Raw genomic sequence first — 26,457 nt, forward strand, 5'->3', positions numbered from 1 at the left:
ATCTATGATATTTGAGGGTGTGTCCAGATGGCGATATCAAGGAGGCATCTGGCCCCTGAAAAAGGGGGCCAAGTCTTACTTACCTTTGCATCTCTCATAGACCTGCCGCTAGCTACATGTCTGGTAGGGAAGTGAAAGCTGGGCCACCTCCTCTGAGGGAGAAAGAGGTGACACCACCTCTGCTCTCAAGGAGTTTGCAATTTTGCTGAGGAAATGACATCAGAGAAACATTTTGGAGAACAGGATATGCCAGAATATGTGGTGAAGGTAATCCCTGCTCTGGGAAATCAGAAAGGAAAGCAAATAATCATGAAAAGAAGCCCATGAAGGCCACGATTAATTGATTGTTGTATAATCCTCACAGCCAGTTGAGGGCAAGCAATGTGATCCTATTTTATAGATGAAAAAACTTGATGAAATGTTGAGATGCTCGTGTCTTGGAGGGAACCAGCTGTCTAAGTTTTTTGTTTTTTTTTGCTTTTTTTCATTCTGCTGCAGTCTTAGTTCCTGCTCTCCATGGAATGGATCATCTCTTCAAAGCTCCCCAGCTTGGTCCTCCTCATCCCTACCCAACCTTCTTCCTTCACACCTGGACCCCCAGTTTCTAACCTCATTCCACTCCAGCTCCCCAGACCAACTCTGTCCTTACACCCAGTGCTCCATCTAATGCAAAGTGGAAACCAATGTCTCTCTGTTCTGCCTGAGAAGCCAATAACGTGCCTCCACGTATTCAGTAAACATTGTGTGTGCCAGGAAGCAAGCAAGATCTGATCTGATCCCCTCAAATATTTTCAATCTACTGGTTATTTGTCTGTTGACCTCTAGGTCTTTAGACTCAAGAAATCAGCCTGAAGAAACTGAGGTCTGGGAAGAGGTATGCAGAACCAGAAGAAGTTAAGCACTTCAGGAGCATTTTAATACCTTGGCACTCTTATACTCTGCCCTCTGGCTGTACCCAGGGTTACACCTGAAGACTAGGGCTTGTCCTACATCTGGGTTTCTCCCCTTGAGACTTACGTTCTCCAACTAAGGCATCTGAAGGCAGGACCTCTCTCTCATCCTCACCCCTGCAACTACAAGCCCCTTCTCAGACTTCCAAGACCCTGCAGATCCAAAAATCCAGAGGTCCAGATTCCTCTGCAAGCACAGTGGTCTCTGGCCCTGTTTCCCTCGCACTCCTCCCCTAGTGGTCCCCAGTTCCTGCCTTTTCCAGCCTACTGACTCCCTTATCCCCTTATCAACCCTCAGTTTCAAGTACACGTTCTTCCCAGCTCTAAGTCTTCCTCTGGTCTCAGGGCTTCCCACCAGCTCTCCACCTTCTCAGATTGTCCCTGGTCTCTTCTCCTCCTATTCTTCCTCACTAACCCCCATGTCCATCTCTTGCTTCTTGATCCCTTGATGAGCCCAGCCTGATGCTTCCCTCCACACCCTCCCCACTTCTGGTACTGGGCTACTTCTGATAGCTGGGGCTCCTCTGGGCTCAAATTCACCTCCTCCCCCTTGGGCTCTCAATGCTCCCACCAACGCTGACTCTCATCGCTGGGCTGTCTCTGTCTCTTCCCTCAGGAGTCTCTGTCTTGCCATCTCTGCCTTCCCCTGATCCTCCGTGTCTGCCTCCTCTGTGTCTACCAAGGGGCTCCTTGGTACTGCCCAGTCTCTGGGCTTCCCCCGCCTCCCCCTCCTGATTCTCTCCCTCTCTCATTCCCAGGTTCTGGTCTCCGTCCCAGCAGCTCCTCTGCCCTGTTCCCATCTCTATGCCACCCCTGACCTCCTGTGGTCTGGATCTGTAGACCTCCAGCTCTCCCCCTGTCTAGCCATACCCTCTCTCCTCCCTCTAGTCTCTCTCCCCTATCTTTGTCTCATCATTCCCCCACTAGTTATGCCTGTCACTTTCCTTCTCTGTCTCTAGTTAAGTCTCTCCTCTCTGTGTCTTCCCCCTCTGACCCTCTCCCCCTCCCCCCTTTGTCTCTCCCTCCTCTTCCTCCCGCTCTATCTCTGTGCCTCTGGTCTGTGTCTTCCCCCCTTTATCTCTCAGTCTCTCCTTGGTCTCTCTGACTCTGACTTTCTCTATCTCTCCTTTCCTCTCCCCCACCCCAATATCTCTGTCTCTCCGTCTCTCTGAGCCCTCGCTCCCTCCCTCTCTCTCTTTTCTCGGCTCTCTCCGGCTCCTCTCTCGCCTCGGATGACAGCGCTGCCTCTTTTGTTGGCTCCGCAGCCAATCGCGGCCGCTGACGACACGGGGGCCGGGGCTATAAAGGGCCTGGCCCGGGCTCGGGCCCCCCAGCCGCCCGCCCCGGCCGCCCGCCGCCCCCGCCCGCGCGCCCGCCGCCCCCGGCCCCCCGGCCCCCCCTCGGCCGGGCAGCCCCCAATCCCGCGCCGCCCGGACCCCCTCCTCCTCCCTCCCTCCTCCCCTCCGCCCCCTCCCCGCGGGACTCCGGCCCCGCCCCCCAGTCCTCCCACCCCTCCCCTCCAGCATGGTGCTCGCGGCCCGCTGCTGCTGGGCTTCCTGCTCCTCGCCCTGGAGCTGCGGCCCCGGGGGGAGGCGGCCGAGGGCCCCGCGGCGGCGGCGGCGGCGGCGGCGGCGGCGGCGGCGGGGGCCGGGGGGGAGCGCTCGAGCCGGCCGGCCCCGTCCGTGGCGCCCGAGCCCGACGGCTGCCCCGTGTGCGTGTGGCGGCAGCACAGCCGCGAGCTGCGCCTGGAGAGCATCAAGTCGCAGATCTTGAGCAAACTGCGGCTCAAGGAGGCGCCCAACATCAGCCGCGAGGTGGTGAAGCAGCTGCTGCCCAAGGCGCCGCCGCTGCAGCAGATCCTGGACCTGCACGACTTCCAGGGCGACGCTCTGCAGCCCGAGGACTTCCTGGAGGAGGACGAGTACCACGCCACCACCGAGACTGTCATTAGCATGGCCCAGGAGAGTAAGTGGGAGGCGGGGCATGAGCGGTGGGGTGCTGGCTCCCACTCCGGCTCCGGGAAAGTGAGTGGCTCCCGCTCCGAAGCGGGGAGCTCCCGGTTGCTCCGGCCGGAAAGCCTTTTCTGCGAAAACTTGATGGATTGGGGGGCGGGGGCTGCTCCACAAGTTTTTCGAGCTGTGGAGATGGGCTGCGGAGTTGTGTGCACGCCCCGCTCCCGGAGGTGAGGGGGCAAACGGAAGGGGTTGCGAGATACCGCTTCCCACCCTGTGTGTGTGCGCGTGTGGTGTTGGGGGTGGTTCGGGGAAGCTGGGGTCCCCCTGCAACAGAGGGCAAGGGACAGCAACTCAGTCCTGAAGGGCCCTGGTGGAGAGGCTGGAGAACAGAAGCGGGAGGCTTCGGAACCCCCGCAGTCCCAGCCGGGCTGCCGTGCTCTCCGCCTCCCAATGGCCCTGGCACCAACTCAGCACCCCTTCCACCTTGGGCTTTGCAACGCGCCCCCCGGGGCTGCAGAAAACCTAGTGCTCCTCTCCTTCTCCCAGGAATGAGATCCCAGAGCCCTGTATTTCTCCCGTCAGCCCAGCTGGCACCCGTCCCATCGGGAGCCCTTCTGACACCAGGTCTCCCAAGGGGCCGGGAAAGCTGTGCCTTCTTGGTACTAACCGAGCTCAGAGAACTCAACTCCATTGCGCTGGCGCTTAGGGCACCGATTTGGCAGCTCAAACCTTAGTGTTGTATCGCATGTTCACACGCCCTTAGCCGCAACCAGAGTTGAGGAGAGAGAGGAAGACCTAGGGGAATAAAGAAAGCAATAGATGGGGGGGAGGGGGGGACCCAGGCGTCCTAGTCCCTGGCCAAACGGAAGATGAACATGTTAATAGACTTGAGCTGCTTTGAAATTTTATGGCCTGGAAAATCCAGGCCAACACTGTCCCCCCCCTCAAACCCCCCAGCTCCCCCTAAGGTCAGATGACTCCCTTTTCCCCTCCCCCACTGAGGTCTCCCCCATCCCAGCAACTCTAGGGAGCCAGGCCCTCCCTTATGCCCTAGTGGTTTGGCAAGTCGCCCCCGACCCCACAACTGTTTGGTTTTATGGCTCTGAACAGAAGAGGGGGAGACCGGTTTATTGGCAGATGGGTCATAAAAAGCTGGGGGCTGAGGGGAGTCCTAGTGGCCCGCCCCCCAGGGAGAGGCACAGGAACCCAGGCGTGCATCCGGGAGGCTGAGTGCCTCACACTGCCACCAGTTTTTCTGTGACCCTAACTCCACAGTACCGGTCAGGGCTGTAAAGAACTCTCGGAGGACTAGGAAACTAACCTGGGGTGGGGGGTGGGAAAGCCTAGGATCTGGTCTTGAGTTCCTCAGTCTCCCTTCTGCTCTTAAGGCGTCTGCTTTATAGAAGCTAGGGTCAGTCTGAGACTGGCTGAGGGCAGGGGTGGGGGCGGGGATACCAACAGAGTTAGAAACGGAAAGTGGTAGAGGGATTCTGAAAAGAGTTTGCTGGAAGAAGGTGAAGGGTGCAGAGGAAAAAGATACTTTGGTCTGTGTGGTGCAGTGTGTGAGGATTTCCAGAATGAGTGATGGAGCTGAGGACTTCCCTTGCTCATTCTATCCCTAGCATCTCTTAACCAATAGGCCTGAGCCCAGAGTTAGCTCTGGTAATGGGGATGCAGGAAGTGAACAGACACTGCACGCACAGTTTGGGAAATGCCGGTTAGACTCAGGGGCTGGGGAGGACGGGGAAGGACACCAGCAGGTGGGGTCCCACCTCGTCTTCTACCCTTCTGCCACTCCGGGACTTGGATAACTAGGGAACTGGGTCTCCATCCAGGTATTGTACGTCCCCTTTAAGAGCCAAGCTGAGCTCTTAAGGGAGGGAGGGGGAGCCGAGGGGCGGGGAGGGAGAGAGGGGAAAAGGAAAAAGAGACTTTTATAGTCTAATCCCCAGGGACCCGCTTTAATAAGAGACTTGTGCTCTGCTAATCGGGGGAGGTGTTTGTCAGCAGCGATGGCCTCTGCTCCCCTCCCCCTTCCTCCCCTCCCCCAGCCCTCAACCCTGGACCCCAGCCCCCACCTCTCCTAGGCTGCAGTGCCTGCCCTAGTTCCTCCACCCTCTCAGGCTCTCCCACCACAGCCTTCATCCTGGGAACCCAGCCCCCTTGCCCTTCTGGGAGCCAAGCCCAGCCCCTCAGTTTCTCTCTCTCCTCCCTACACCAAGAGGCCCCTGCCCTCTCAGTCCAACCTCCTGCCCCTAGGCCTTCCAGCCAGGGTAAGGAAAGTGTGTTTGGTGTTTGGGAGTGGGGCGTGAGGGAAGAGGAGGAGGTGGTGAGCAGAGAGGGGGTTGGGCTTTTGCTGAAAATAGTGCAATGACCTCTCTCCAGAACAGAGCCGCCTACTAAACCTGACCTGCTGCCTGCCACCAACCCGGATCAATCCAACACAGATGTGGCTCCTTCCCCTCCCTTTGGGAGCTGGGCCTGTGTGTGTGTTGGGGACTCTCTCAAGCCCCTTGTTTCCCTCTGTGGCTCTACCTGCTTCTTTGTTCCTCCCTCTGTTTCCTTCCAACCTTTCTCTCTACCCCACTAGTCTTAGCTACTTCCCTCCTTTCGGCTTCTTAACCCCCACTCACTCCTTTTGCATCCCTCCTCCTCTCCCAGTGTTCTCCAGTTCCCAAACCTATTTCTTCTCCCCCTACCATGATCTTCCACTCTCTTCCTTCTTTTCTCCATTTCTCTGCCAGTCTCTTCTAACATGCCTTCATCTCTGTCTCTTCTCTATTCTTATCTCCCTCACCATCTCCAGTCCCCTGTTTCTTCTCCTTTCCCTTTTCTTTCTCCAAATGTCTTCATCCTGTCCCCCTGTGATACCAACTGTCCTCATATCCAGTGGGGGAGAAGTGTATGGTGATTCCCGGGGGTGAGGATGGGGGACTCTGCCTGAAGGAACCAAAGACTTAGAGAGATGGGGCCCTGGAGCCCAGTCCCCCATTACTAAGCCTTGGGTCAACTTACATAGGGACATATGTTTAGAGTTTAGAAAACTAGCGATAAACCAACTGAGAAACTACTGCTATTTTCACATTATTTAATGCTCAGCACTCCTGTAAAGCAAGGATTATTGTCGGCAGCACTGAGAAGCTTGGTGAATAAGCTCAGATACTGGTTAACGAGTCAGGCAGTGATTAAACCCACTGCAACTGTAGTCAAAGAACAGTGTTTAGATGCCAGGAAGAACTTTCAGGCACTTGCCTATGTAATTTAAGATTGGGAGTTTAGGGAGTTCATTCAGCATGCACTTACTGAACACTGCCCGGGTGCTATGGGAGGCAGTAATGCTACAATGGTGAGCAAAACAGAAACAGCATCGACACAGTGTCTACTCTCATGGAGGTTAGTACCTAATGGTGAAGACAGGCAGGGAAATAAAACAATCCCTATACTGAAATTAGGCATAGCGTGCTATTTGGATTGTTGCTTGCCACTCTCCATCTCACCAGCAGCTACCCTGCCCCAGGGACTCTCCTAATCCCCAATCTCCACTCCCCAAACCCTACCCCACGGCACTATCACTGAAGCTCCAGCTGGAGGATAACTGGACTACCAGTGCCCTGGGACTTTCGAAAAGAACCAAGGGAAAGCTGCAAAGGAACTTTTTGTCTTGTGCCCCGAATATGTGAAGATCTTTAAGTACTCCTCCCCATGTCACTTGAAGTATCCTCCTTCTCCTAGGGTAGGGGTGGGGGAGTGCTGATGAAACAACAGATGATAAATTCTCCATGATTATGCAGACCTGGGCATGATACTAAGGGCTTGGACTTCCTGATCATCCTTACATCGCTCTGGAAGCTCATTCCTGACTCTTCCTCAGGCTATTTAGCGTGAGAATGGATATTAATATCCAATAGAAACATGATTTAGGGCACTCCCAACTGATTTAAGAGATTAGAAAGGGGAGCTGAGAGGAGATGAAATGGAAGCAGAGGCAGGTATTGAGAATCATCCTTTAAACTCAAGAAGGGTCAGTTTACGATCCAAAACAAGGGGAAATTGGCCAAAATGTAAAGTTGGGATGTTAAACCTTTGTAAAGACTTATTGGCACTGGACTGAGAAACCAAAGGAAGCTTAGGGGAGAGAAGACTGATTAAAGTTGATCTGATGTGCTGAATACTATTTCTGATGCTTTGGGAAAGTAGGAGAAAAAATACATGAAGGTAGTGCTTCCCTTTCTTAAAAGTGGAGGCATTAATGGTGATGAGGAAGCAGCAGCTGAGGGAACTTTTCTCAGGGTCAAGGGACTGAGCAGTCAGATGCATGGGGAGTGTTTGAGTAGTTCCATTCTCTTGGGTGTGTTATTTCTGCTGGGAATGATGGAAGAAGCCTAGATTTGAATTCTGGTTTACTTCATGGAATAAATTTAGCCCACACTCCCTATCTGGACCCTGGGTTATCCATTCCCTGAGGCCATCTGTTTCGGGGGGTGTGCCGGGCTCCACCTGGCCACCAGACAAAACAGAGCAGAAATGGGGCAAGGTGACCTGAGGACAGCAGGTGTGATACGAGCTTTGGCTTTTATAGAGAGCATCAAAGGTTCAGGAAAAGTTGGAGCCCTACATGCTAGGGAAAGTTGGAGGAAGGGAAGACTGCAGGTGGAAGAATTCCCTAACAACTATCTTTGCAGGTTATCTGGTAGAGAGGAAGCTCTGCATTAGGGCAGACAGATTAAGGAAGGGGTGTAGATCAGTAAGGCCTGATAGAGCCGTTATCTTACAGGGAGAGCAGGGGTGCTGTTCTAGGTACCAGTGACATGGTAGTCAAGAAGACAGGCAGGGAAGAAGGGTAAGGAACTGGAAAACACAGGCTGAGGAGTCTGAGTTGCCAGTGTCCCCCTCCACAGACTTTGCTGATACTGTGCCCCCTTCTCTCTCATCAGCCGACCCTGCGGTGCAGACAGATGGCAGCCCTCTCTGCTGCCATTTCCACTTCAGCCCCAAGGTGATGTTCACAAAGGTACTGAAGGCCCAGCTGTGGGTTTATCTCCGGCCTGTGCCCCGTCCAGCCACAGTCTACCTGCAGATCTTGCGACTGAAACCCCTAACTGGGGAAGGGACCGCAGGGGGAGGGGGCGGAGGCCGGCGTCACATCCGTATCCGCTCGCTCAAAATTGACCTGCACTCACGCTCCGGCCACTGGCAAAGCATCGACTTCAAGCAAGTACTACATAGCTGGTTCCGCCAGCCACAGAGCAACTGGGGCATCGAGATCAACGCCTTTGATCCCAGTGGCACAGACCTGGCTGTCACCTCCTTGGGGCCGGGAGCCGAGGGGCTGGTGAGCAGGGAGCCTGAGATACTGGCAGATATGTATAACCTGGCCCTGAGGAGGTGGGGTGTTGGAAATGGTAGACCAGAAACGTAAAGTGGGTTAGGGACCAGCATTATTTTTCTAGAGCCCAGAGCTGATTCTAGAGGAGAGTTAGGTGGTGGTAATGGGGTGCTATCCCTTTTAAGAGATCCAAGGGGGCGACAGTTGCAAACTGGATTTGGGGTGAAGTAAATCTATTTGAGTAAATAGATTCATGGGACGACAAAGATGGGCTGTTGTTGAGACCTTGGGCCAAGGGGCTGATGAGGATCAGGTTGCCAGAAGAGACAGAATTGGGGAAGGTGAGTTGAGGGAGAGGTGGCTAGCTGGCAAGAAAAGTGGGTAAAAGGCAGGCTGGGGATGGGAGCGTTGGAGAAGCTGAGAAATCAATAGTCTCTGTTCTGATGCCCCTGTTGAGGGGCAGGTGAGTAGAAACAGGGAGTAAGAGCTCTGCCAGGCTCTATCACATCTATTTCTCCTCTCCCTCACCCCCAGCATCCTTTCATGGAGCTTCGAGTCCTAGAGAACACAAAACGGTCCCGGCGGAACCTGGGCCTGGACTGCGATGAGCACTCAAGTGAGTCCCGCTGCTGCCGATACCCCCTCACTGTGGACTTTGAGGCTTTTGGCTGGGACTGGATCATCGCACCTAAACGCTACAAGGCCAACTACTGCTCCGGCCAGTGCGAGTACATGTTCATGCAAAAGTATCCACACACCCACTTGGTGCAACAGGCTAACCCAAGAGGCTCTGCTGGGCCCTGCTGTACCCCCACCAAGATGTCCCCGATCAACATGCTCTACTTCAATGACAAGCAGCAGATTATCTACGGCAAGATCCCTGGCATGGTGGTGGACCGCTGTGGCTGCTCCTAAGGTGGGGGACAGAGGATGCCTCCCCAGCAGACCCTACCCCTAGACCCCCCAGCCCTGACCCCCTCCCCCCAGGCCCTAGAGCTCCCTCCACCTCTTCCGATGAACATCACACCTTGTTCCCTGCCCAAGCAGTGTGCAATACAACCAAGGGAGGCAGGTGGGGAATTCAGGGGTGAGGGGTTTGGGGGAAAGGGGGAAGAAGAGGGGGCATGGTCAGGTGGGGAGTTTTTGAGGTTTGAGGTGAGAAGGTTTGGCAAGAAGACAGAGAGACGTAGAGACAGAGGTAGTGCAGAGGAATAGAGACAGAGGAACAAAAAGAGCAGCAGTGAGAAGAAGGCAAAGGGATAGATGCAGAAGAGACAGAGACTAGGCAGAGATAAACCCTGAGAAAGAGACAGAAATGCAGTATTGAGAAAGCCCCACACCAAGCCTCCTTTCTTCCACTGGCAAGGTGAGGGGCTTCGTATGGTCTGGGGAGATCCCCTGACTACCATTCTCAGTAAGAGAGGAAATCAAAACCCATTCTTAGCTTCTTCCCTTTCTCCCTCCAGCAGTGGGTGGGGGAAGGGAAGTGAGGGCAGGGGCAAAAGTGAGGATTTGGGAATTTTATTTATTTATTTATTATGACTTTTCATTTTTTGGTATTTGGCTTTACTGAAATAGATGGGCCCCTGCCCACTGTGCCCTATTTGTCCCTTATCTCCCAAACCCTGTTCTTCCTCAATACTCACCTACTTAAGCACTTGTTTAAAGCTTCCAGGGTTGAGAATGGGAGTAGAGGGCAAGAGGGCTGACACATGGAAGTTTCCAACCCAAAATCACCCTACTTAACCTTCCTGAGCCAAACGGGTTGAACTGAATTCCAGCAGTCACAGAAACAGTAAGAGGTTAGGGTTTAGGAGCTGGGGGGGTGGGGGGTGGGAGGGAGGGGCTCAACATCCAGTATCTGTATGAGAGCCACGAAACTAACCCTCAGGTCTACCCTCATAGTACTGACTTAGGCACAGGTGTGGCCTGCTTATGCCCAAATTCCCCCCAGCCAAGAGAGAGACCAAAGAGCCTGTGGAATGCCTCTGCTCCCAGCCTCTATCTTCAGGTCAATAAAAAGAAGAGTAGAGAGAGCCCAGAGTCCCCAGGTCTGGGAAGGGTCAGGAGGGGTCAAGAAAGGAGTTGTAAGGAGGCTGAAGGTTACAGGGCATTTGAATCCAAATCACTGCTCTGGGCTAGGGAATAGAGCCAGCAGACCAAGGTGGAAGGGATTCTGGAAGGGGGACATTTTAGTCCCCCAACCCCAAAGCTCAGGGTGGAAGGGGGTAGAACAAAGGAGCAGAGTGTCTATAATTATTTTTATCTTTTATTTTTGGAATCTAGCAGTACCTGGCAGCAGGGAGGGGACAATACAAGTGGGGAAAAGCACCTGACAAGGCCAGTTAGGGCAGAGGTTGGGAAGGATGGAGACTCCCTGGTTTGGAAAGCTAGGAAGCAGGCAGGGACTGGTTGCCACTCCAGGTCACTAGCTGGGCCTATTCATTCCTCCCACAATCCTGACCCACCCTCCTCTGGACTCACTGTGCCTCAGTTTCTTCCCCTCGATGGAATGAGAAATAGCAGCACCCGCCACAGCCAAGAGATGAATTCTGAGCACTTACCACGGGCACTTTATGGACATAAAATACCTCTCGCTGTGGGACAGATAACCAGGGCACCAGAGTAGTGGTGAAGAGATGTGAGGCTTAGAGGAGTCACAGGCTTCAGAGTACACGTTCCCCTCTGCCTCCCAGCTGGACAGTGCCTGAAGACAAGGAGCTGAGAACCTCCGGATCCACACCCTATCCGTACCTCACCTCCAGACCTCTTGGCTCCAGGCAAGAGCCTAGAGCATGTCAGGAGAGGAGGGAGAAAGAACCTTCAGCAAAATAGTCACTCTAAGTAAAGCCAGCAGTTGTGGGTCTGATGCAAACAGTACTGAACTAAAGTAAGCCCAAGCTGGAGAGCTGACCTGGAAGGCTTGTTCTTCCCAAGAGCATGACTTTCCTGCCTGGCCCAGCTGGTGGAAGGGGCAAAGGTATGTGGCCACCCTTGGAAAGGTGATGTTGGTGAGTTTTGGCATCTTATTCCCATTCCCACAGTGAAAAAGTGAGATATTTCGGTACCAGAACGGGCAAGGGCTGTTAAGTGTTTCAACTTGCCTCCTCCCAGATAGCAGCTATACTAACCCCCAGCCTCTCCTCTCTGGCCCCGTTCTTCATCATTCCTTATGCCCCAATCTTGGAGAACAAGATACACCTGACCATCAACACTATTCACATTTCCTTGGTGGAAAGAAAGGAACAGAGAAGAGCAGAAGACGCCTCCTCCAAGGGCAAATGCCCGTGTCTGTTGATCTTGGCACAGGGTGGGGGCTGGGCAATAGGCAACAGGTGACTTCCCTCTACAAATTCTAGAGAGCTGGGGCATTAGACTTGGGGGACACTTAGAATATGCCCCTTTAATGCCACCAAATAAAGACCTTTGGGGGAGGGTCTTTCTCTTATGAACATAAATCTATGAGTTGAAGTCTCATTCCCCTGGTCCTCCTCACCCCCAAAGAGGCATGGGGTAAAGAGGCTTGGGGGCACAGCCCAGCAACCTAGTGGGAACTAGTACTCCCCTCTCCCACCTTATGATGTGTGTGGACCTGGCCAGTGCCCCTCTGATCATAATTAGTGTAATTATTATTTGTGTATTTGTTACACCGTGTGCGTGATTGCCTTTGTTTGTTAAGGGTGTCTGAGGAGTATGGGGCTGACAGGGGCACTGGAATGCCGGGAAAGGACTTCTTCACTGAGATCAAGGCTTCCTGGAGGAAACCACTGCAAAAAGGCCATCAGGCAGTTTTCAAGTTATGTGACAGAGGGCAAAGATGGCCATAGGGTGCTCTGAGTTTTGGGATGGTCACATGACACAATCCAGCACTTGAACCTGAAAAAAGAAAAATAAAAGCAGTCAAAGAGTTTAGAATTCAGTGATGAGCTCTCCTCCCTAATCAAGCGCCATGTTTACACCTTGGAGACCAGGAAGCAGAGGATCTGAGGGAGAATGAAACTTTGTGCTCAAGGACTAAGAAGATGGGGGTCTTGGAAGCAATGAACACTAGGGTCATTTGGGACGAGGGCTGGGACATGCAGCCCAAGGGAGGTTGGGCAGAGGATGGGAAAGAAAGGGAACCTAGTACAACGCTTCACTGGAGGCTTGATCCTAAACAGTCCCAAAGACTACAAAACCCTCTCCCAGCCTCCACAGAACAGAAGATCTAAAAGTCCTCTTGAGATGGTCCAGCTAATGTCTATCCTATTCTGCAGTTCCCTGACCTTACGTTTCCTCAGCAAAATTTCAACAAAATCCACAAACCAACCCAACTTTGAACTTCCAGTGTACCAAGAGTGGTTAAGCATCTTAAGTATTCTTTGATTCTACTATAAAAATGTTGCCCATATACCTAGAGCACACTTCCCAGGGCATGAGAGTGGGGGGTAGCAAAGGAATCTTGCTTTATAACTGAAAAGACAGGAAAGTTCCTGTAACATCAATCTGATCCAGAATGGGGGACAATGTGGGTTCAGTGTGCCACCATGCTTTCCCTGTCCTGTCAGTTCTGTCAGCAGATTGACCCCACCTCAGACCAACTACAAGTTGAGGAGGACTGAAGTGCTACATTGTATCCTCTCCCCAATGAACTGCTTTATCTACATCTACCCTTAACTTTTGGCCTGAGCTAAAAATAGGTTCCCCCCCTCCATTGCTCATTGTTTCCTACATTGAGAGGACACACAGAAGAGACTGCAAGATGACGTTTATCCCCAAACATCCTGCAACCTAATGGATGAGGAGCTGACCTATACTCGGTCTTTGCCTGTGTCAGGGGCCCCAAGCTAAGAACCAGCAGGCAGTGGCACTTAGAGCTTCTGGTGTGTAGTAAGGCAGAAGTAGGGAAGTCGATGCCCCCAGCCACAACGTCAGCTTTCCTGCCAGTGAGCTGGGGGTAAGGGAGCAACTGGGACTCCTCCTACCTCTTCCCACTCTCTGAACCCCCAAATGCATCTGTATATGTGGTATGCAATACACATACACACTTGCAAACTAGTCCACTCAGACCCCTACCCTCTAGCTGGAACCTACTCAAGGAAAAGAAAATACATCTATTGTAAATCACCTAGTAAAATTAAGAGCCAATAATTACTGAATGATTACTCTGCAAACTATGGTAAGAAAATTATGCTCCGTACATAAATATGATAATATCAATTTTCACGGCAACTTTCACAATAGGGGTGCTACTGGCACAGAGTCTAGAAAGAGTCAAGAGTGATTAAGTAATTTGCCCAGGGTCTTGGACCCAGTTGAGCTAGTGTGGTAGAACAAGGAATTACACCAAAGTAGTTGCTATACAATATTTCATTCTAATCTATTAATAGTGATCTGAGAGGTGGAAAAATTAAAGGCTGGGACAACTGAGAAAGGAAAAGAAATAAAGAGAAAGCTGGGAGTACCTTGGGCTCAAAAAGGATCCCCAAAGTTGTAAAACCTGACATTTTTCAGTCCCTTTGGAAGGGAAAACAAGAAGTGTGGACATGTTGCAAGAGAGGGGGGACATTAGATTTTGGATTCCAATAATCAGAGGTGAGTGACACTGTCAGGGTCCCTCATAAAAGAGAACAGGGAAAAATAGCTATTCTCACTTATTTATATAAGGTCTTTCCTTCCCCCTGATCTGTTTCTCATGTCAGCTATGGCAACAGGACTCAACACCAAGAAGTGTTGCTCTTATTCACATCTTCCTTCCTTATAGCCCTCATCCCCACAGAAGCTTCTAGCCTTGTATCTTCAGAAGTAAGTTCCCAGGATTTGGGGCTGGGGGAAGGGCAGTTTAGAGTGATGGTGGAGAAAAAGAGAATGATCCTAGAGAACCATAAAAAGGTGCAGATTTACAGCTGACGGAGCTGGTTCCCTCCGCATCTTTATAGACTCCCTCATTAAGAGCTTCCAGGTATGCAGAGAATGTCACAGCTTCAGAACAGGGAAAAGAAGCCTGAAGTCAGCTAACTACATCTGGATCTCAGATTAGCTACACTAAAGAGACTAGGGGATAGGAAGGAAGGGTACTTGGATCCCAGATAAAGAACTGCAAGCTTGGATGCCTGTTCTGCCGTTCAAGGGACTTAACTATTTTAAGACTGAATTAGTAAAAAAGACATAGGCATCCTGAACTATTCACACTCAAAAAGTATGTGTGGAATGATTACAATGAGACAGGAAGAGGAGTTGGAGGTGAGAGACTTCTGACCAACTTAAGGACAGCTGCTGGGATGGGATGAAAAGGGCTAGTAAAAAATCCACACAAATTGAGAAACACTGTGTCAGAGATATGGGGAAGGCCAGTTTAAGTGTGGAAAAGACTGATTTAGGCTTCAGGAAGAGAATCCTGGGGGCAAGGGGTGGGGGTGGGGAGGCTGAATCCCTTTCTGGAACATTATAGAGGATAAGGAGACAAAGTGAAGAAAACTTCTGAAGGACCTAGTGTTCCACTCCATTATCAGCATCTGCTCTATTCCTTTACCTCTTTTTTATTTTGGGTAGAAAACCCTTCCTGAATCTATGATCTCTGTAAAGCTACAAAACTGAACTAATTCTCTCTGGTTCCGTTTTCAGAGAGACAGTAAGAGAAAGGAAAAGCTAGCCTCAGAATCAGGGCCTGAAGAAAAGGGAGGCAGACAGTATAGGCCAGAGATGATAGGAGGAAGAACTTTAACCGGCATTCCTTTTTGTTCATTCCTCCAAAGTTTCAGAATGGGGCAAAATTCACAACAAATGGGCAATCTTTGGATCTCCTCATTCTAAACTTAGGTCCTTGTCCTCCAGCAACCAAAGAGACTTTGTGGAAAGAGATTCTTGTTAGGAAGGTGATCAAACCATTACTTTTCTATTAATTACAAAACCAGACAGAGGTGTTAGTAGAAATGGGAACGAGGAATTACACCACATCAACGTGGGATCTGATCATGAGACCAAAGTCTTCAGGTACGGTGCCAAGCTCTTAAGTTTTATTATCAGAAAACCAAACAAAACCCAACCTTATATAGATGTACAGAAGTAAAGATTAAGAGGAGAAACCCTATACCAACATGTCCAAAAAGATTAAGTAGCAGGTCTCACATCTACATGAAACTTCAAATGCAAACAAGCAACTCTGCTTAGGGAGAGCCAAATCTTTCTAAATAGGAGGCTCAGCAAGGAAAACGGATTTTAGTAGTATCTAAGAAACACTGCCACCAAAACTGCTAAAGTATATTTCTGCAATAGAAGACAAACTAAACTAGCATAAGGCTTGACTAGAAAATAGAAGCCTCCAGTCCACAGCTTACGTTCCCAATGATGTAGGTAATAATGCTTAATACCTCTCACATCCTGTCATACTCTGCATCCCCATACTTCTAGCTCTGAGGGGTACCCAGCCAATCTCCTTTCCTGAACTGCATAACCAACAGGATCCCACATATTGGCTTCGACTGAAACCAGACAAGTCACTCTTGAAAATAGGGCCCTTCCGGACTCCAGAATAGGGAGGGACTCTGGACTCCATTCCATTATAGACTACCAATCACTAGTCCTTGTGTTTATATCCTTTGCACCTCCTAAAACCCACAGTGTTTTCCCTATCTTATTCCAGTGGGTCATGTCAACCTGCTAAAGCAAAGATTCAGGGTGAAACTTGGCCTCTTCATGGAGGATAAAGAAGTAAAAGGATGCCTGTGAGTATGAGAGAAGGAAATAAATAGGCTTAAAGGGACATACTCAATCCTTTTCCTTGTTCTCTTTTCTAAAGGATAAAGGCATTATGGCTAATTCGCTATAATATTTGCCCCTGAAGCTCTCCGTATCTGGTCTAATCTGGCACTAAGAACTCAAAAGAGCACCTGATAAAACACACTGTTCTTTTTTCTATTTTTTTTATTAACAAGCAAAATAATAATTAAAAAACAACAACACAACAACAAAAACCTTGAAGTTGGAACTGCAGTAAGTCAAACTGCTGCTGGAGTTCACAGATGTACCTGGGGTACATGCTCCCTCACTGCAAGGCAGGACCTAGGCACACGACTGTGCATTTAGGTATATATGTGACCAGGAAGAGTTGAAGAGATGGAAACCACTGGAGAACAGAAAGCATCAAAAGCTTTTCATCAGGCAATCCCAAAGCGCTCTGCTCTTTTCCTCTTCTTTGCCTATAAGGAAGAAGCAAGAAGAAAAAAATTAGATTGCAAGACAACAGTGGCCTGGGTTCCTGGCTGCTTTAATCCAAACTCACATGGACTGTCACAAGGTCCAAGAAGGAGGGAAAGCCAGGCTTATGCTTGGCAGCCAGAGATTTAATGTCTGAATCTCTCTAGTTATCCAGTTAGAGCTGGTTTGATGGGAAAGGAGAATAAGGAGGGGAGAAGACTGTGGGGAGTAGGGGGTGGGGGAGGGAGAGGAGGAAGAGAATAGTGGTAGAAAATGGAAAGATTCCTGAAGGAGAAAGAGCCACTCAGCCTTACAGCAAGTTAGCCTGGAAACAATGGATCCTTAAACAGGCTGGGAAAAGTCTTCCAGTCAGTGGGGAGATGGGAAATTTCAAAGGACAAAAGGTTGACCAATGCTATTTCATGGAGAAGGTGAAGGGGATGCCCTTCTGGGCAGTTAGGCCCAATCAGCAACTATTCCTTCGGCCTCCAAATCCACAAAGAGGCATATAAATCTTCAATGCCAACAGAATAAATGGGGGGTGGGGAGGCCCCAACATGGATCTCTTAAGGGAGGCAGTGTGGGAGAGAGGGCACAAAATGGGTGGGGGAGAGAAAGAGAGAAAGATATTTTTGTTCTGGGAGTGACTCATAAAACACTACTGAGTCCTCACTCTAACCACTGCCCCCAGAAAAGAGGGGGCTTTTTTTTTATTCCATTCACAGAGGAGGTTAAAGTTATATTAAAAAGAAAAGCTGAGTGGGACTTCGCTGGCGGTCCAGTGGTTAAGACTCTGCGTTTCCAATGCAGTGGGTGCGGGTTTGATCCCTGGTCGGGGAAACTAAGATCCCACATGCCGCATTGTGCACGGCCAAAAAAAAAAGAAAAGAAAAGAAAAGCTGAGTGCATACAAGCCAAGCTCACTTCCACCTGGATTACTGACACAATTCTTTGGAAGCAAATGAAAGTCATCTGGTTCATATAAACTCCATCAGCCTCAAAAGTTACTACTCCCTTACATATACTACATATACTACCTCTCCCAATAAAAGCCACTATTCCTTTCTACTCAACAAAATCCTCATCTGCCTTATCTTGGAGGTCAAATGTACCAACTCAGTAAGCATGCCTGGTCTAATGACAGTTTCCTTGGCAAAGAGGGAGTAATTTTAACTAGAACTAAAACAAGCCTAAGTTTACTTCTAGCTCATCCTGGCAAGTCAGCAAGTAAGCAGACATTTACTTACAACAGGTAATGCTTTATTCTGAATTAGTAGCACAAAGAAGAATATAAAACGCTTTAGTTTTTTCATAGTAGAGAATGTAAACTGATCAGATTCTGAAATTTTCAGGGTTTATTACAAGATTGACTCTGATATTTATTCATAAAGAGACTATAAGATTTTGAGGGCTTCCCTGGTGGTGCAGTGGTTAAGAATCCCCCTGCCAATTCAGGGGACACGGGTTCGAGCCCTGGCCCGGTAAGACCCCACATGCCACGAGGCAACTAAGCCTGTGTGCCACAACTACTGAGCCCGCGTGCCTAGAGCCCATGCTCCACAACAAGAGAAGCCACCGCAATGAGAAGCTCACGCACCGCAAAGAAGAGTAGCTCCCGGTCGCCGCGACTAGAGAAAGCCCACGTGCAGCAACAAAGACACAACGCAGCCAAAAATAAATAAATAAATAAATAAATAATAAAAAGATTTTGAGTGTGCCAGGTAATAGAGTTTCAGAGGCCATCTCTAGAAGTAGATGGAAAGAAGTAAATTTGGATTAAATGGAAGAAGTAACATTTCAAATTCCTCACCACCAAAGAAATTTCTGTAATTCTAAACATAGGCTGCACAGGGTCTAGGTTGCAGCAGGCGGGATCTTCGCTGTCATGTGCGGGATCTTTGTTGCAGCATGTGGGATCTAGTTCTCTGACCAGGGATTGAACCCAGGCCCCCTGCCTTGGGAGCTTCCAGTCTTAACCACTGGACCACCAGGGAAGTCCCTAAACATATTCATTGTTTCAACTGTTCATGTACACCTCTGCTAATGCTTGGTCTCCATTATAGATACTCTCAAACCAGCAAATCAATATTGTCTGTCAATGCTCTGAGAAGTCTGCCAATGCTCAGAGTCTCAATGAATGTTACTCCAGAAAATGCTCGGATATAGATGCACACAAGTCTTAAAGAAACAAACAAACAAACAAAAAGCCATTCTTTCATTTTGAGAAACTATCTGTAAATAAAGTGATAAGAACAAGTCACATTTGAGGACTTCCCTGGCGGTCCAGTGGTTAAGACTCTGCACTTCCAGGGACTTCCCTGGTGGTCCAGTGGGTAAGACTCTATGCTCCCAATGCAGGGGGCCCAGGTTCGATCCCTGGTCAGGGAACTAGAGCCCACATGCCACAACTAAAAGATCCCACATGCCGCACAACTATATTTGTGTCTGGGTTGGATATGGCCTTCATTAAATGATGTAAGAAATTTGCTTGGCAGATAATCAGAAACACTGCTACTTACTGAATACTTGACATTTTACACAGAATCATTTCATGCTTAAAATACCACTTCGAGGTAGGTTTTATTATCTCCACTTTCCAGATGATGAAACTGAGGCTCAGAAAATTACTATAACTTGTAAGAAATATAGTAATACTAAGTGGCACAGTCACTTATCCAAGCTTAATTGATTCCAAATCTTGTGCTCTTTCCTACTAGGTTAACTGGCTCTTAATAGTGAATTACTTAAGTATACTGATGGAATTCAGTGGGGCCACTTTATCCAGAAAACAGATATCAAGCAAAGGACCAAAAATCTTGTCATTTAGGCACTTAAGAAGTAGGCCAGGGAAATAACAATGTTTCTCCATTCTGTTTGTTTGTCTTCATTTTCCCTTCAAGGGCCCTGTGAAGCATTCCAGGTATATTTTACCTCTGTATCCTCTGTGGTTCCTGTTCCAGCTGAACTTGTGACAATCCCAAATCGCTCCTTCCTCTTTTTCAGCTTCTCGTCATCCTCAGACTGTTCAGGGACAAAGAAAAGGGCTGAAACAAGCTATCCCTCCATTCACAAGGTAAATGGGAATGAAATTACAACTTATTCGCTACAGTATGCTAGCCAACCTTGTGTCAAGAACTAAGGATCACACCCACAGAAAAAAACAGATAGGAAACTGAATAAGCTAGGATATTGTCCCTAGAATGACTAAAAACTTAACGTTAAGTAGGGCTTCAATACTCATAAGACAAGGAGAGTCAAGAAAACAGTAGGAAACACCCATAAAACAAATTTCTGTGCTAAAGAAATTTTTGTAGTTCAGAGATATGGAAAACTGAGGCTTTACTAATAATACCTGCAGAGAGCAGGTTGGTAGAAGGCACCCAAACTATTTGTCGAACACTGCTTTCAAGTTCCATTTTCTTGCTAAAAAAGGGAAGGGGAAGGGGGCCAGAGTGGTGTTTCTGAAGAACTTACAAAGAAAGCTAAGTGTTATGAATACCCAGGAAAGTCATAAAAGGCTCTGAAGAGTTTGAAATGATTTTGAAATAAGGAAACAGCTGTAGTCATCTCTCTGAGAGAGATGCTCTGGACCTTTTCCAAGCATCCAAGAGACTCATGGTGTCTGCCCTGTAATTGGAGAGAATGTTCCAGCATACTATGAATTGGAGCTGGCCATTCTCCTATAGCATTTTAAAGACTGAGCTACTACTGTTCACATCCAGCACTGTTCAATGTCAGAGTCTCATATATATTATATTCTCACCAGGACCTAAACCCTGCCACTTTATTTATCCCACTTTAACAGTTATTTATTTTCTCCTTTTCCACCTTCCCCTAATACCCTGTCACCAGCAATCAAAAGCCCAGCCCTAGGATTAGAAACATCTAACAGTATGTGGGCTTCCTGGGTGTTTTTTCTCCCCCAAAAGCATTTCCTAGAACTTGACACATCTAGACAAAGATCCTATCTTCTCAGATATCCCAGGGGACCCTCTACTCCATACACACGTAACACCCTAATCATGAGCCAGGACAGTTTCTTTGACTTTATTTACAAAAGTTAACCAACATAAGGTCAGGTCAAACGTGCTGAAACAAACTTTTTTTTTTTTTTTTAACTGGGGTATAGTTGCTTAAACAAACTTTTGAGCAAGCTTACGTGTGGTGCTCCTGAGCTGGATTTTGTTTTTTAAAAACCCAAGAAGTTCATATTCCTGACTTACGTAGGCAGGTTGTGTCTCTGAGTGTCCCAAAAACCAGAGTCAAAAGGAAAGGCAACCAAGAGGCCTACAGAGACACAAGAACTTTTAAAATACCTTTACTCTCAACGCCAACCATGGAGCTGCCTTTGTCCCTACGACCACAGGAACCACCTCTTGGTCAAAAGCAGGGCAGCTATACAGCCTTCTGTGTTCAATCTGTCTAGCTAGCGCAGCTCTCTGAACACAGTAGTCAGGAGTACTTTCTCAGTCTTACTTTGGCTCTTTCAGCTTGAGAAACATTCATTTTCTCGATTTTGCGCCACCTGCCTTCTAGCAAGTAAGAAAGAAGCTAAGAAAGGTTGGTGGCTATTGAAGGACTGAAGAATCCTACACACAAGTTATCCCTTAATCACAGTGTATTACTAGAATAGAATACTGCCTACATACTTTTTCTGCCTTTTTCCTTATAACCATCAGCAAATCCACAGTAGGTGCATAATTAATGTAATCTAAACTACTGTAAAACACTGAGGCAGGTTCCAAAGGAAAAAAGTCTTCCTGTCTTTAATAATCATAAATTAAAATAATAATGATTACATTATAGCCACTAACATTTGGGTGCTTACTATGTGCCAGGTACTATACGAAGTTCATTACATTCAGTATCTCATTTAGTTGTTTTAACCATCTTAAACATATCAGGTACCATGACATACGTAGCAGGTCATTTTATAGATAAGAAAACTGAGGCTTTGAGAGAGTAAGTAACTTTCCCAAGTCTCACAAATAGTTAAGTGGCAGAGCCAGAAATGGAACCCAAGACATTTTACTCGAGAACCCACTTTCTTAACTTTACCAAAACCTCAGGTATCTTACCTAAGCACTTCTTTGGAAGAAGAGTAGCAGAATGGAAGTAGTGCTTAATTTCCAAGGGAAGAAGGATCACTAGGATCCTTAGCTAAAAGTAGTTGTAGGGCTTCCCTGGTGGCGCAGTGGTTAAGAATCCACCTGCCAATGCAGGGGACACAGGTTCGAGCCCTGGTCCAGGAAGATCCCACATGCCGCGGGGCAACTAAGCCCGTGTGCCACAACTACTGAGCCTGTGCTCTAGAGCCTGAGAACCACAACTACTGAAGCCCGCATGCGTAGAGCCCATGCTCCACAGCAAGAGAAGCCACCACTCGCCGCAACTAGAGAAAGCCCGCACGCAGCAATGAAAACCCAACGCAGCCAAAAAGAAATTAATTAATTAAATTTTTAAAAAAAGTAGTTGTAAACTACTTCAACAACTTCTACATCACTCAAATGACTGGGTCAATGCAAGGATCCTACCCCCTTTCTACCATACCATATGCCTCTACTTCATAACTAACTAGGGCTCCAATTAGCAGTCTCATACTAAAGATTTTCTCAACTCAATTTGTTTCTAACTTTGGCTAATTGGCTATTCCATCTGTTGAACTGGATGAAAAGAATTAGGGTTTCCAATGAACACAGGCCTCACTATATTTTTCCTTACCAAAGTCACTATGAAGCTTTTCTTGATTTTGTCTACCACCACTAAGATAAAAAGTGAATAAGGGATATAAATGGAGATTTCAAAATAAGAACCTCTATAGAACATTCTAGATGAAAAATTCTCCATTTCATTAAGCCTCCAGGCCAAGGAGGAAACAGCTTTAAGGGAAATAAAAGGAGCATACCATACCTACCCTTCTTGGGGACAGGCAGGACTGCATCGTGTCTTGCTGAACTACCACTATTTACTTTTTTCATTCAATTCAGCGCTAGGGATACTTCAGCACATTCACATCACAGAGGGGGATGTTACTGCTGAAACCTATCTACTCTCTCTGCACAAATCTTGGGGCCATTCCCTTCACAAATCTCATCACAAAGCCTACATCCATTTGGAACGTGTAGGACAGCCTTTCCTCTGGTTCTCTACTTCACTGTATCCCAAAATGGGGAGTTTGACTTCTAAATTAAATTTCCTGTGTTTCTTTTTGAGCTCAAAGGTGAGGAAAGAACGAGGGAGGAAAAGAAGGCGGGGGGGGGGGGTCAGATGGATATATTTCTCTAGCCACTAAGGCTAGTATCAGAGATTTCCCCTTGAGATTCCTTTTTTAATCCTCTGGTGCCTTCTCCTGGAGATCTAGGCAGAGCATCTGCTCCACATATACCAGGGGCTCTAGGGGGAAAAAAACAATACATATGCCCCCACCTCCCACCCCCTATGAAGAGCCTGCCCACCCCTCACCCGCAGAGACCAGCGAGGGTTTTATTTATTTTGTGCATGCCTGCCCTTCTCTCCTACCCAGTGCCCCTCAGCTCCCCTCCTAAAGCCTCTTTCCTCCTTGCCCTGCAGGGAAAGTGCACAACAGGCCCAGTAAATCAACACAGTTCTAATGATCTCTCTCACTTGACCCTTCTAGCGTGACGGTGTCGCATGGAAACAAACGTACAATAAACTTCACTCCATCTTTAGCTCCTTGCTGACAGGTTTTGATTCATGGGATGGTGAGACCCATCTGAAGGAAATTACCTCGATCAAAATGCATCTCCCTCTGCATTCATCAGGCCAATGCTCCCCCAGGCCATGCTCAAGTGCACAAATGGGGTTGTGCATCTGCAGGCAGCACTGACCCCTCTAGCTCAGTGTCATATGCATTTGCAAACCTTTCCCTTCTTCATCCCTCCCCCACTTCCCTCCCACAAACCCTCAACCACTAACAAATCTTTTTTCTTCCCAGGGTTGCTCCCGTGTGGGAAGAATAGTGCTGGAATCTGAAACGCCCTTATTTGCTATCAAGTGAAAACTCTTCAAAACACACCACTTGCATCCAAAATCAGAAGAGAAACCTGTCCTCACTGACTAAACACAGGCACTGGATATTCAGATTGATCCATGTACTTCACTTCCCTCATTCTCCCACTCAAGACTTAAAGAGCAAGCCAACTAACTGACCGACGCCAATAACTTCAGCATACATGATCCTCACCCCTATCTCCCAATAACTGCCTTGTTTTTCTTTTCAGAAGTTTGGTGATAAAAACAAGAAAGAGAACTGTGTAAAAGAGGAGAGAGGTCATATAAGAAGCACAGGGCAGGGCTTCCCTGGTGGCGCAGTGGTTGAGAGTCCGCCTGCCCACGCAGGGGACATGGGTTCGTGCCCCGGTCCAGGAAGATCCCACATGCTGCGGAGCAGCCGGGCCCGTGAGCCATGGCTGCTGAGCCTGCGCGTCCGAAGCCTGTGCTCCGCAACGGGAGAGGCCGTAACAGTGAGAGGCCGGTGTACCGCAAAAAAAAAAAACAAAAAACTACTAAAGAAGCACAGGGCAGAAAGCATGATATATATTTAATAAAGCCAAATGCCCCCATGAATCACTATCACTGTATTTTCCATCATGGAATAAGATAGTTCCTAACTGAACCTTTCAGAAGACATCTTCAACTTTTCAAAATTCACTTTTCTTCTTGTTTCCCTTTCACATTTGGCACATCCTTGGACAATATAAAGAAAATGATACCTGCTGAAAGAAAAGACGGAGACATTCCAGGTTGCCCCAAGATACAAATTACATGTGTGAAAGTGCTTAGTACATAGGAACTATCATATAAGTATTCAATAAATGTTAGCCATTATTTCTATTGCTTCATTCTGGTCCTTGAAACAAAGTCTGAGACCACCAACAGAATTTTGAAACTAACAATGCCATTCATTCTTCTTCTACACTACAAGTGAAGTCATCAAAAGTTGTCAAGAAACAGACATTACCAAGGCAACAAGGAAATTCCCTTCAGTTGCAAGGCAAATGATATTTGGAAAGAGGATCAGATTTAAGGTTAAAGTGTAGCACAACAGTAACTCAGCAAAACCACAGTCTTCTCCATCAGGTACTATTAACCACCTTCTCTTTCTGGGACCCTAAAAAAAAAAACTATGCTGTCAGGCTTTAACTGATATCAACATCCCTAACAATTAATGACTACAAAAACAGATATCTATATAAGGTAATGTCCAAGGGAACTGAGCAAGGATCCGACCTCTAACTCTGTAGATCAAATTCCAGGTACTCTAAAGGCCCCTGAGGAATTGGCTTCACTGAATTACACAACATCAGCTTCTATCAACACTGTCAATAACACTGAAACCATAAAATTAAACCATTCATCCACTAGTCATTCAAATAACCACTGAGAGCCTACTTTGGGTCAGGCACTGTTTTCTGGCATTGGGAATAGAGAGATGAATAAGACAAAAATCTTTAACCTCACAGGGCTTATGAATTCACAACTGAATGACTATAAAGATGTGTGCCATTGTTCATTACATTACTGCATATTGAGGACTCATGGGGAAATTTTCTTTCTGATTCCCAGACCCCAAATAATTATGCTTTTGCTGAACAACTTGTTAGTTTTACCTTTTGAAAATCACTGTAAACAGTACAATTGTGTTTTCCTGTTTCTACTGACTGCTATAAAGTTTGGAGCAAAATGTGTGGTCTGTCCCTGGCAAGTGGTTTTGAAAGTATTTCTATTAGAAAGGAGAGGCCAGAAGTATTGAGGTGAGAGAGAAACATGAGATCAAGAGATGGAGATCAGGGAATTTCCTGGTGGTCCAGTGGTTAGGACTTGGTACTTTCACTGCCAAGGCCTGTGGTTCAATCCCTGTTCGGGGAACTAAGGTCCGGCAAACTGTGTGGTGTGGCACGGCAAAAAAAAAAAGGGGGGGGGGAGGGGGGGAGAGGGGGAGAGGGGGAGAGGGGGAGAGGGGGAGAGGGGGAGAGGGGGAGAGGGGGAGAGGGGGAGATCAAACACCCAGATCCAGAGGTAGAAACTTAGAAGACAAGATGACATAAAGTTAGTCACAAGGTTGGTGCTGGTCCTTTAAGAACTTATTCCTCTCCAAATACAATGGAATTAATTTTTTTAAAAAAACAAAAAAACCCAAAACAACCTCAGTGCCCCAAGAAGGAAAAGGAGAGGGAATGGAAGTACAAAGTTATAGCTCAAAATTTTAAATTAAGGAAGGGCTCTTGTCAGTGGTTTCCATGGCATATACACTGTAGCCAGGAATTAAGTCCCAAGTGGAAGATCAGCTGCAACAAGTGGCAGTGTGAATATCACACAGATGCTTTCTAAAGTGATTGCCTCTTTTTATAGCAAAGAGTACCATAGATAAAATCTCTACCCAGGGACTTCCTTGGTGGTCCAGTGGGTAAGACTCCATACTCCCAATGCAGGGGGCCCGGGTTCGATCCCTGGTCAGGGAACTAGATCCCGCATGCCACAACTAAGGATCCCGTGTGCCGCAACTAAGACCCGGTGCAGCCTAAACAAATAAATAATTTTATAAAATAAATGAAATAAAATCTCTACCCAAAATGGAGTTCCAGCTTTACCTTCCAAACCCAACTTGTGTCTTCAAGATTCAAATTCAGGTGAACATTTTTCAAAACTTACTAATTTTATCCTGAATACAATAAAGAATACTGCTTCAAGCTTAGTGTGCTAGGGTTATTTGCTCTGCCAAAAGGAGTCTACTTTGATTTAATTAGCACCCCATGGGCTGTGCTAAAGCATTCACTTTTTTTTTTTTAATAAATAAATTTATTTATTTATTTTCGGCTGCGTTGGGTCTTTGTTGCTGTGTGCGGGCTTTCTCTAGTTGCGGCGAGCGGGGGCTACTCTTCATTGTGGTGTGCGGGCTTCTCATGTGATGGCTTCTCTTGTTGCGGAGCACGGGCTCTAGGCGCGTGGGCTTCAGTAGTTGTGGCTCATGGGCACTCTTAGAGCACAGGCTCAGTAGTAGCACACGAGCTTAGTTGCTCCGCAGTATGTG

The 26,457-nt window shown here is 47.9% G+C and overlaps 2 protein-coding genes across 2 annotated transcripts in view; one reads left to right on the top strand and one right to left on the bottom strand.

Annotated features, from left to right (window-relative positions):
* Nucleotides 1-246: 246 nt before the first annotated feature.
* GDF11 (growth differentiation factor 11) lies at nt 247-24,980 on the top strand (the record flags this gene model as incomplete). The annotated part of the gene is made up of 7 exons (XM_082666170.1): nt 247-267; nt 2,216-2,353; nt 2,474-2,915; nt 7,840-8,237; nt 8,766-9,147; nt 19,410-19,479; nt 23,362-24,980. 5 exons carry the CDS (start codon nt 247-249, stop codon nt 9,144-9,146), a joined length of 1,380 nt encoding a protein of 459 aa, XP_082522296.1. The 3' UTR covers nt 9,147; nt 19,410-19,479; nt 23,362-24,980.
* SARNP (SAP domain containing ribonucleoprotein) overlaps nt 16,116-26,457 on the bottom strand; it is a 52,389-nt gene continuing 42,047 nt past the window's right edge. Inside the window, exons 10-11 of the mRNA XM_082665169.1 lie at nt 19,338-19,427; nt 16,116-16,408 (exon numbers count right to left, since the gene is read on the bottom strand). Coding sequence (XP_082521295.1) covers nt 16,367-16,408; nt 19,338-19,427 — 132 coding nt within the window. The 3' untranslated portion in view covers nt 16,116-16,366. The remainder of the gene's footprint in view (nt 16,409-19,337; nt 19,428-26,457) is intronic.

This window comes from Grampus griseus (genome assembly GCF_964374135.1).
Source record: "Grampus griseus genome assembly, chromosome: 11".
Lineage (NCBI taxonomy): Eukaryota > Metazoa > Chordata > Mammalia > Artiodactyla > Delphinidae > Grampus > Grampus griseus.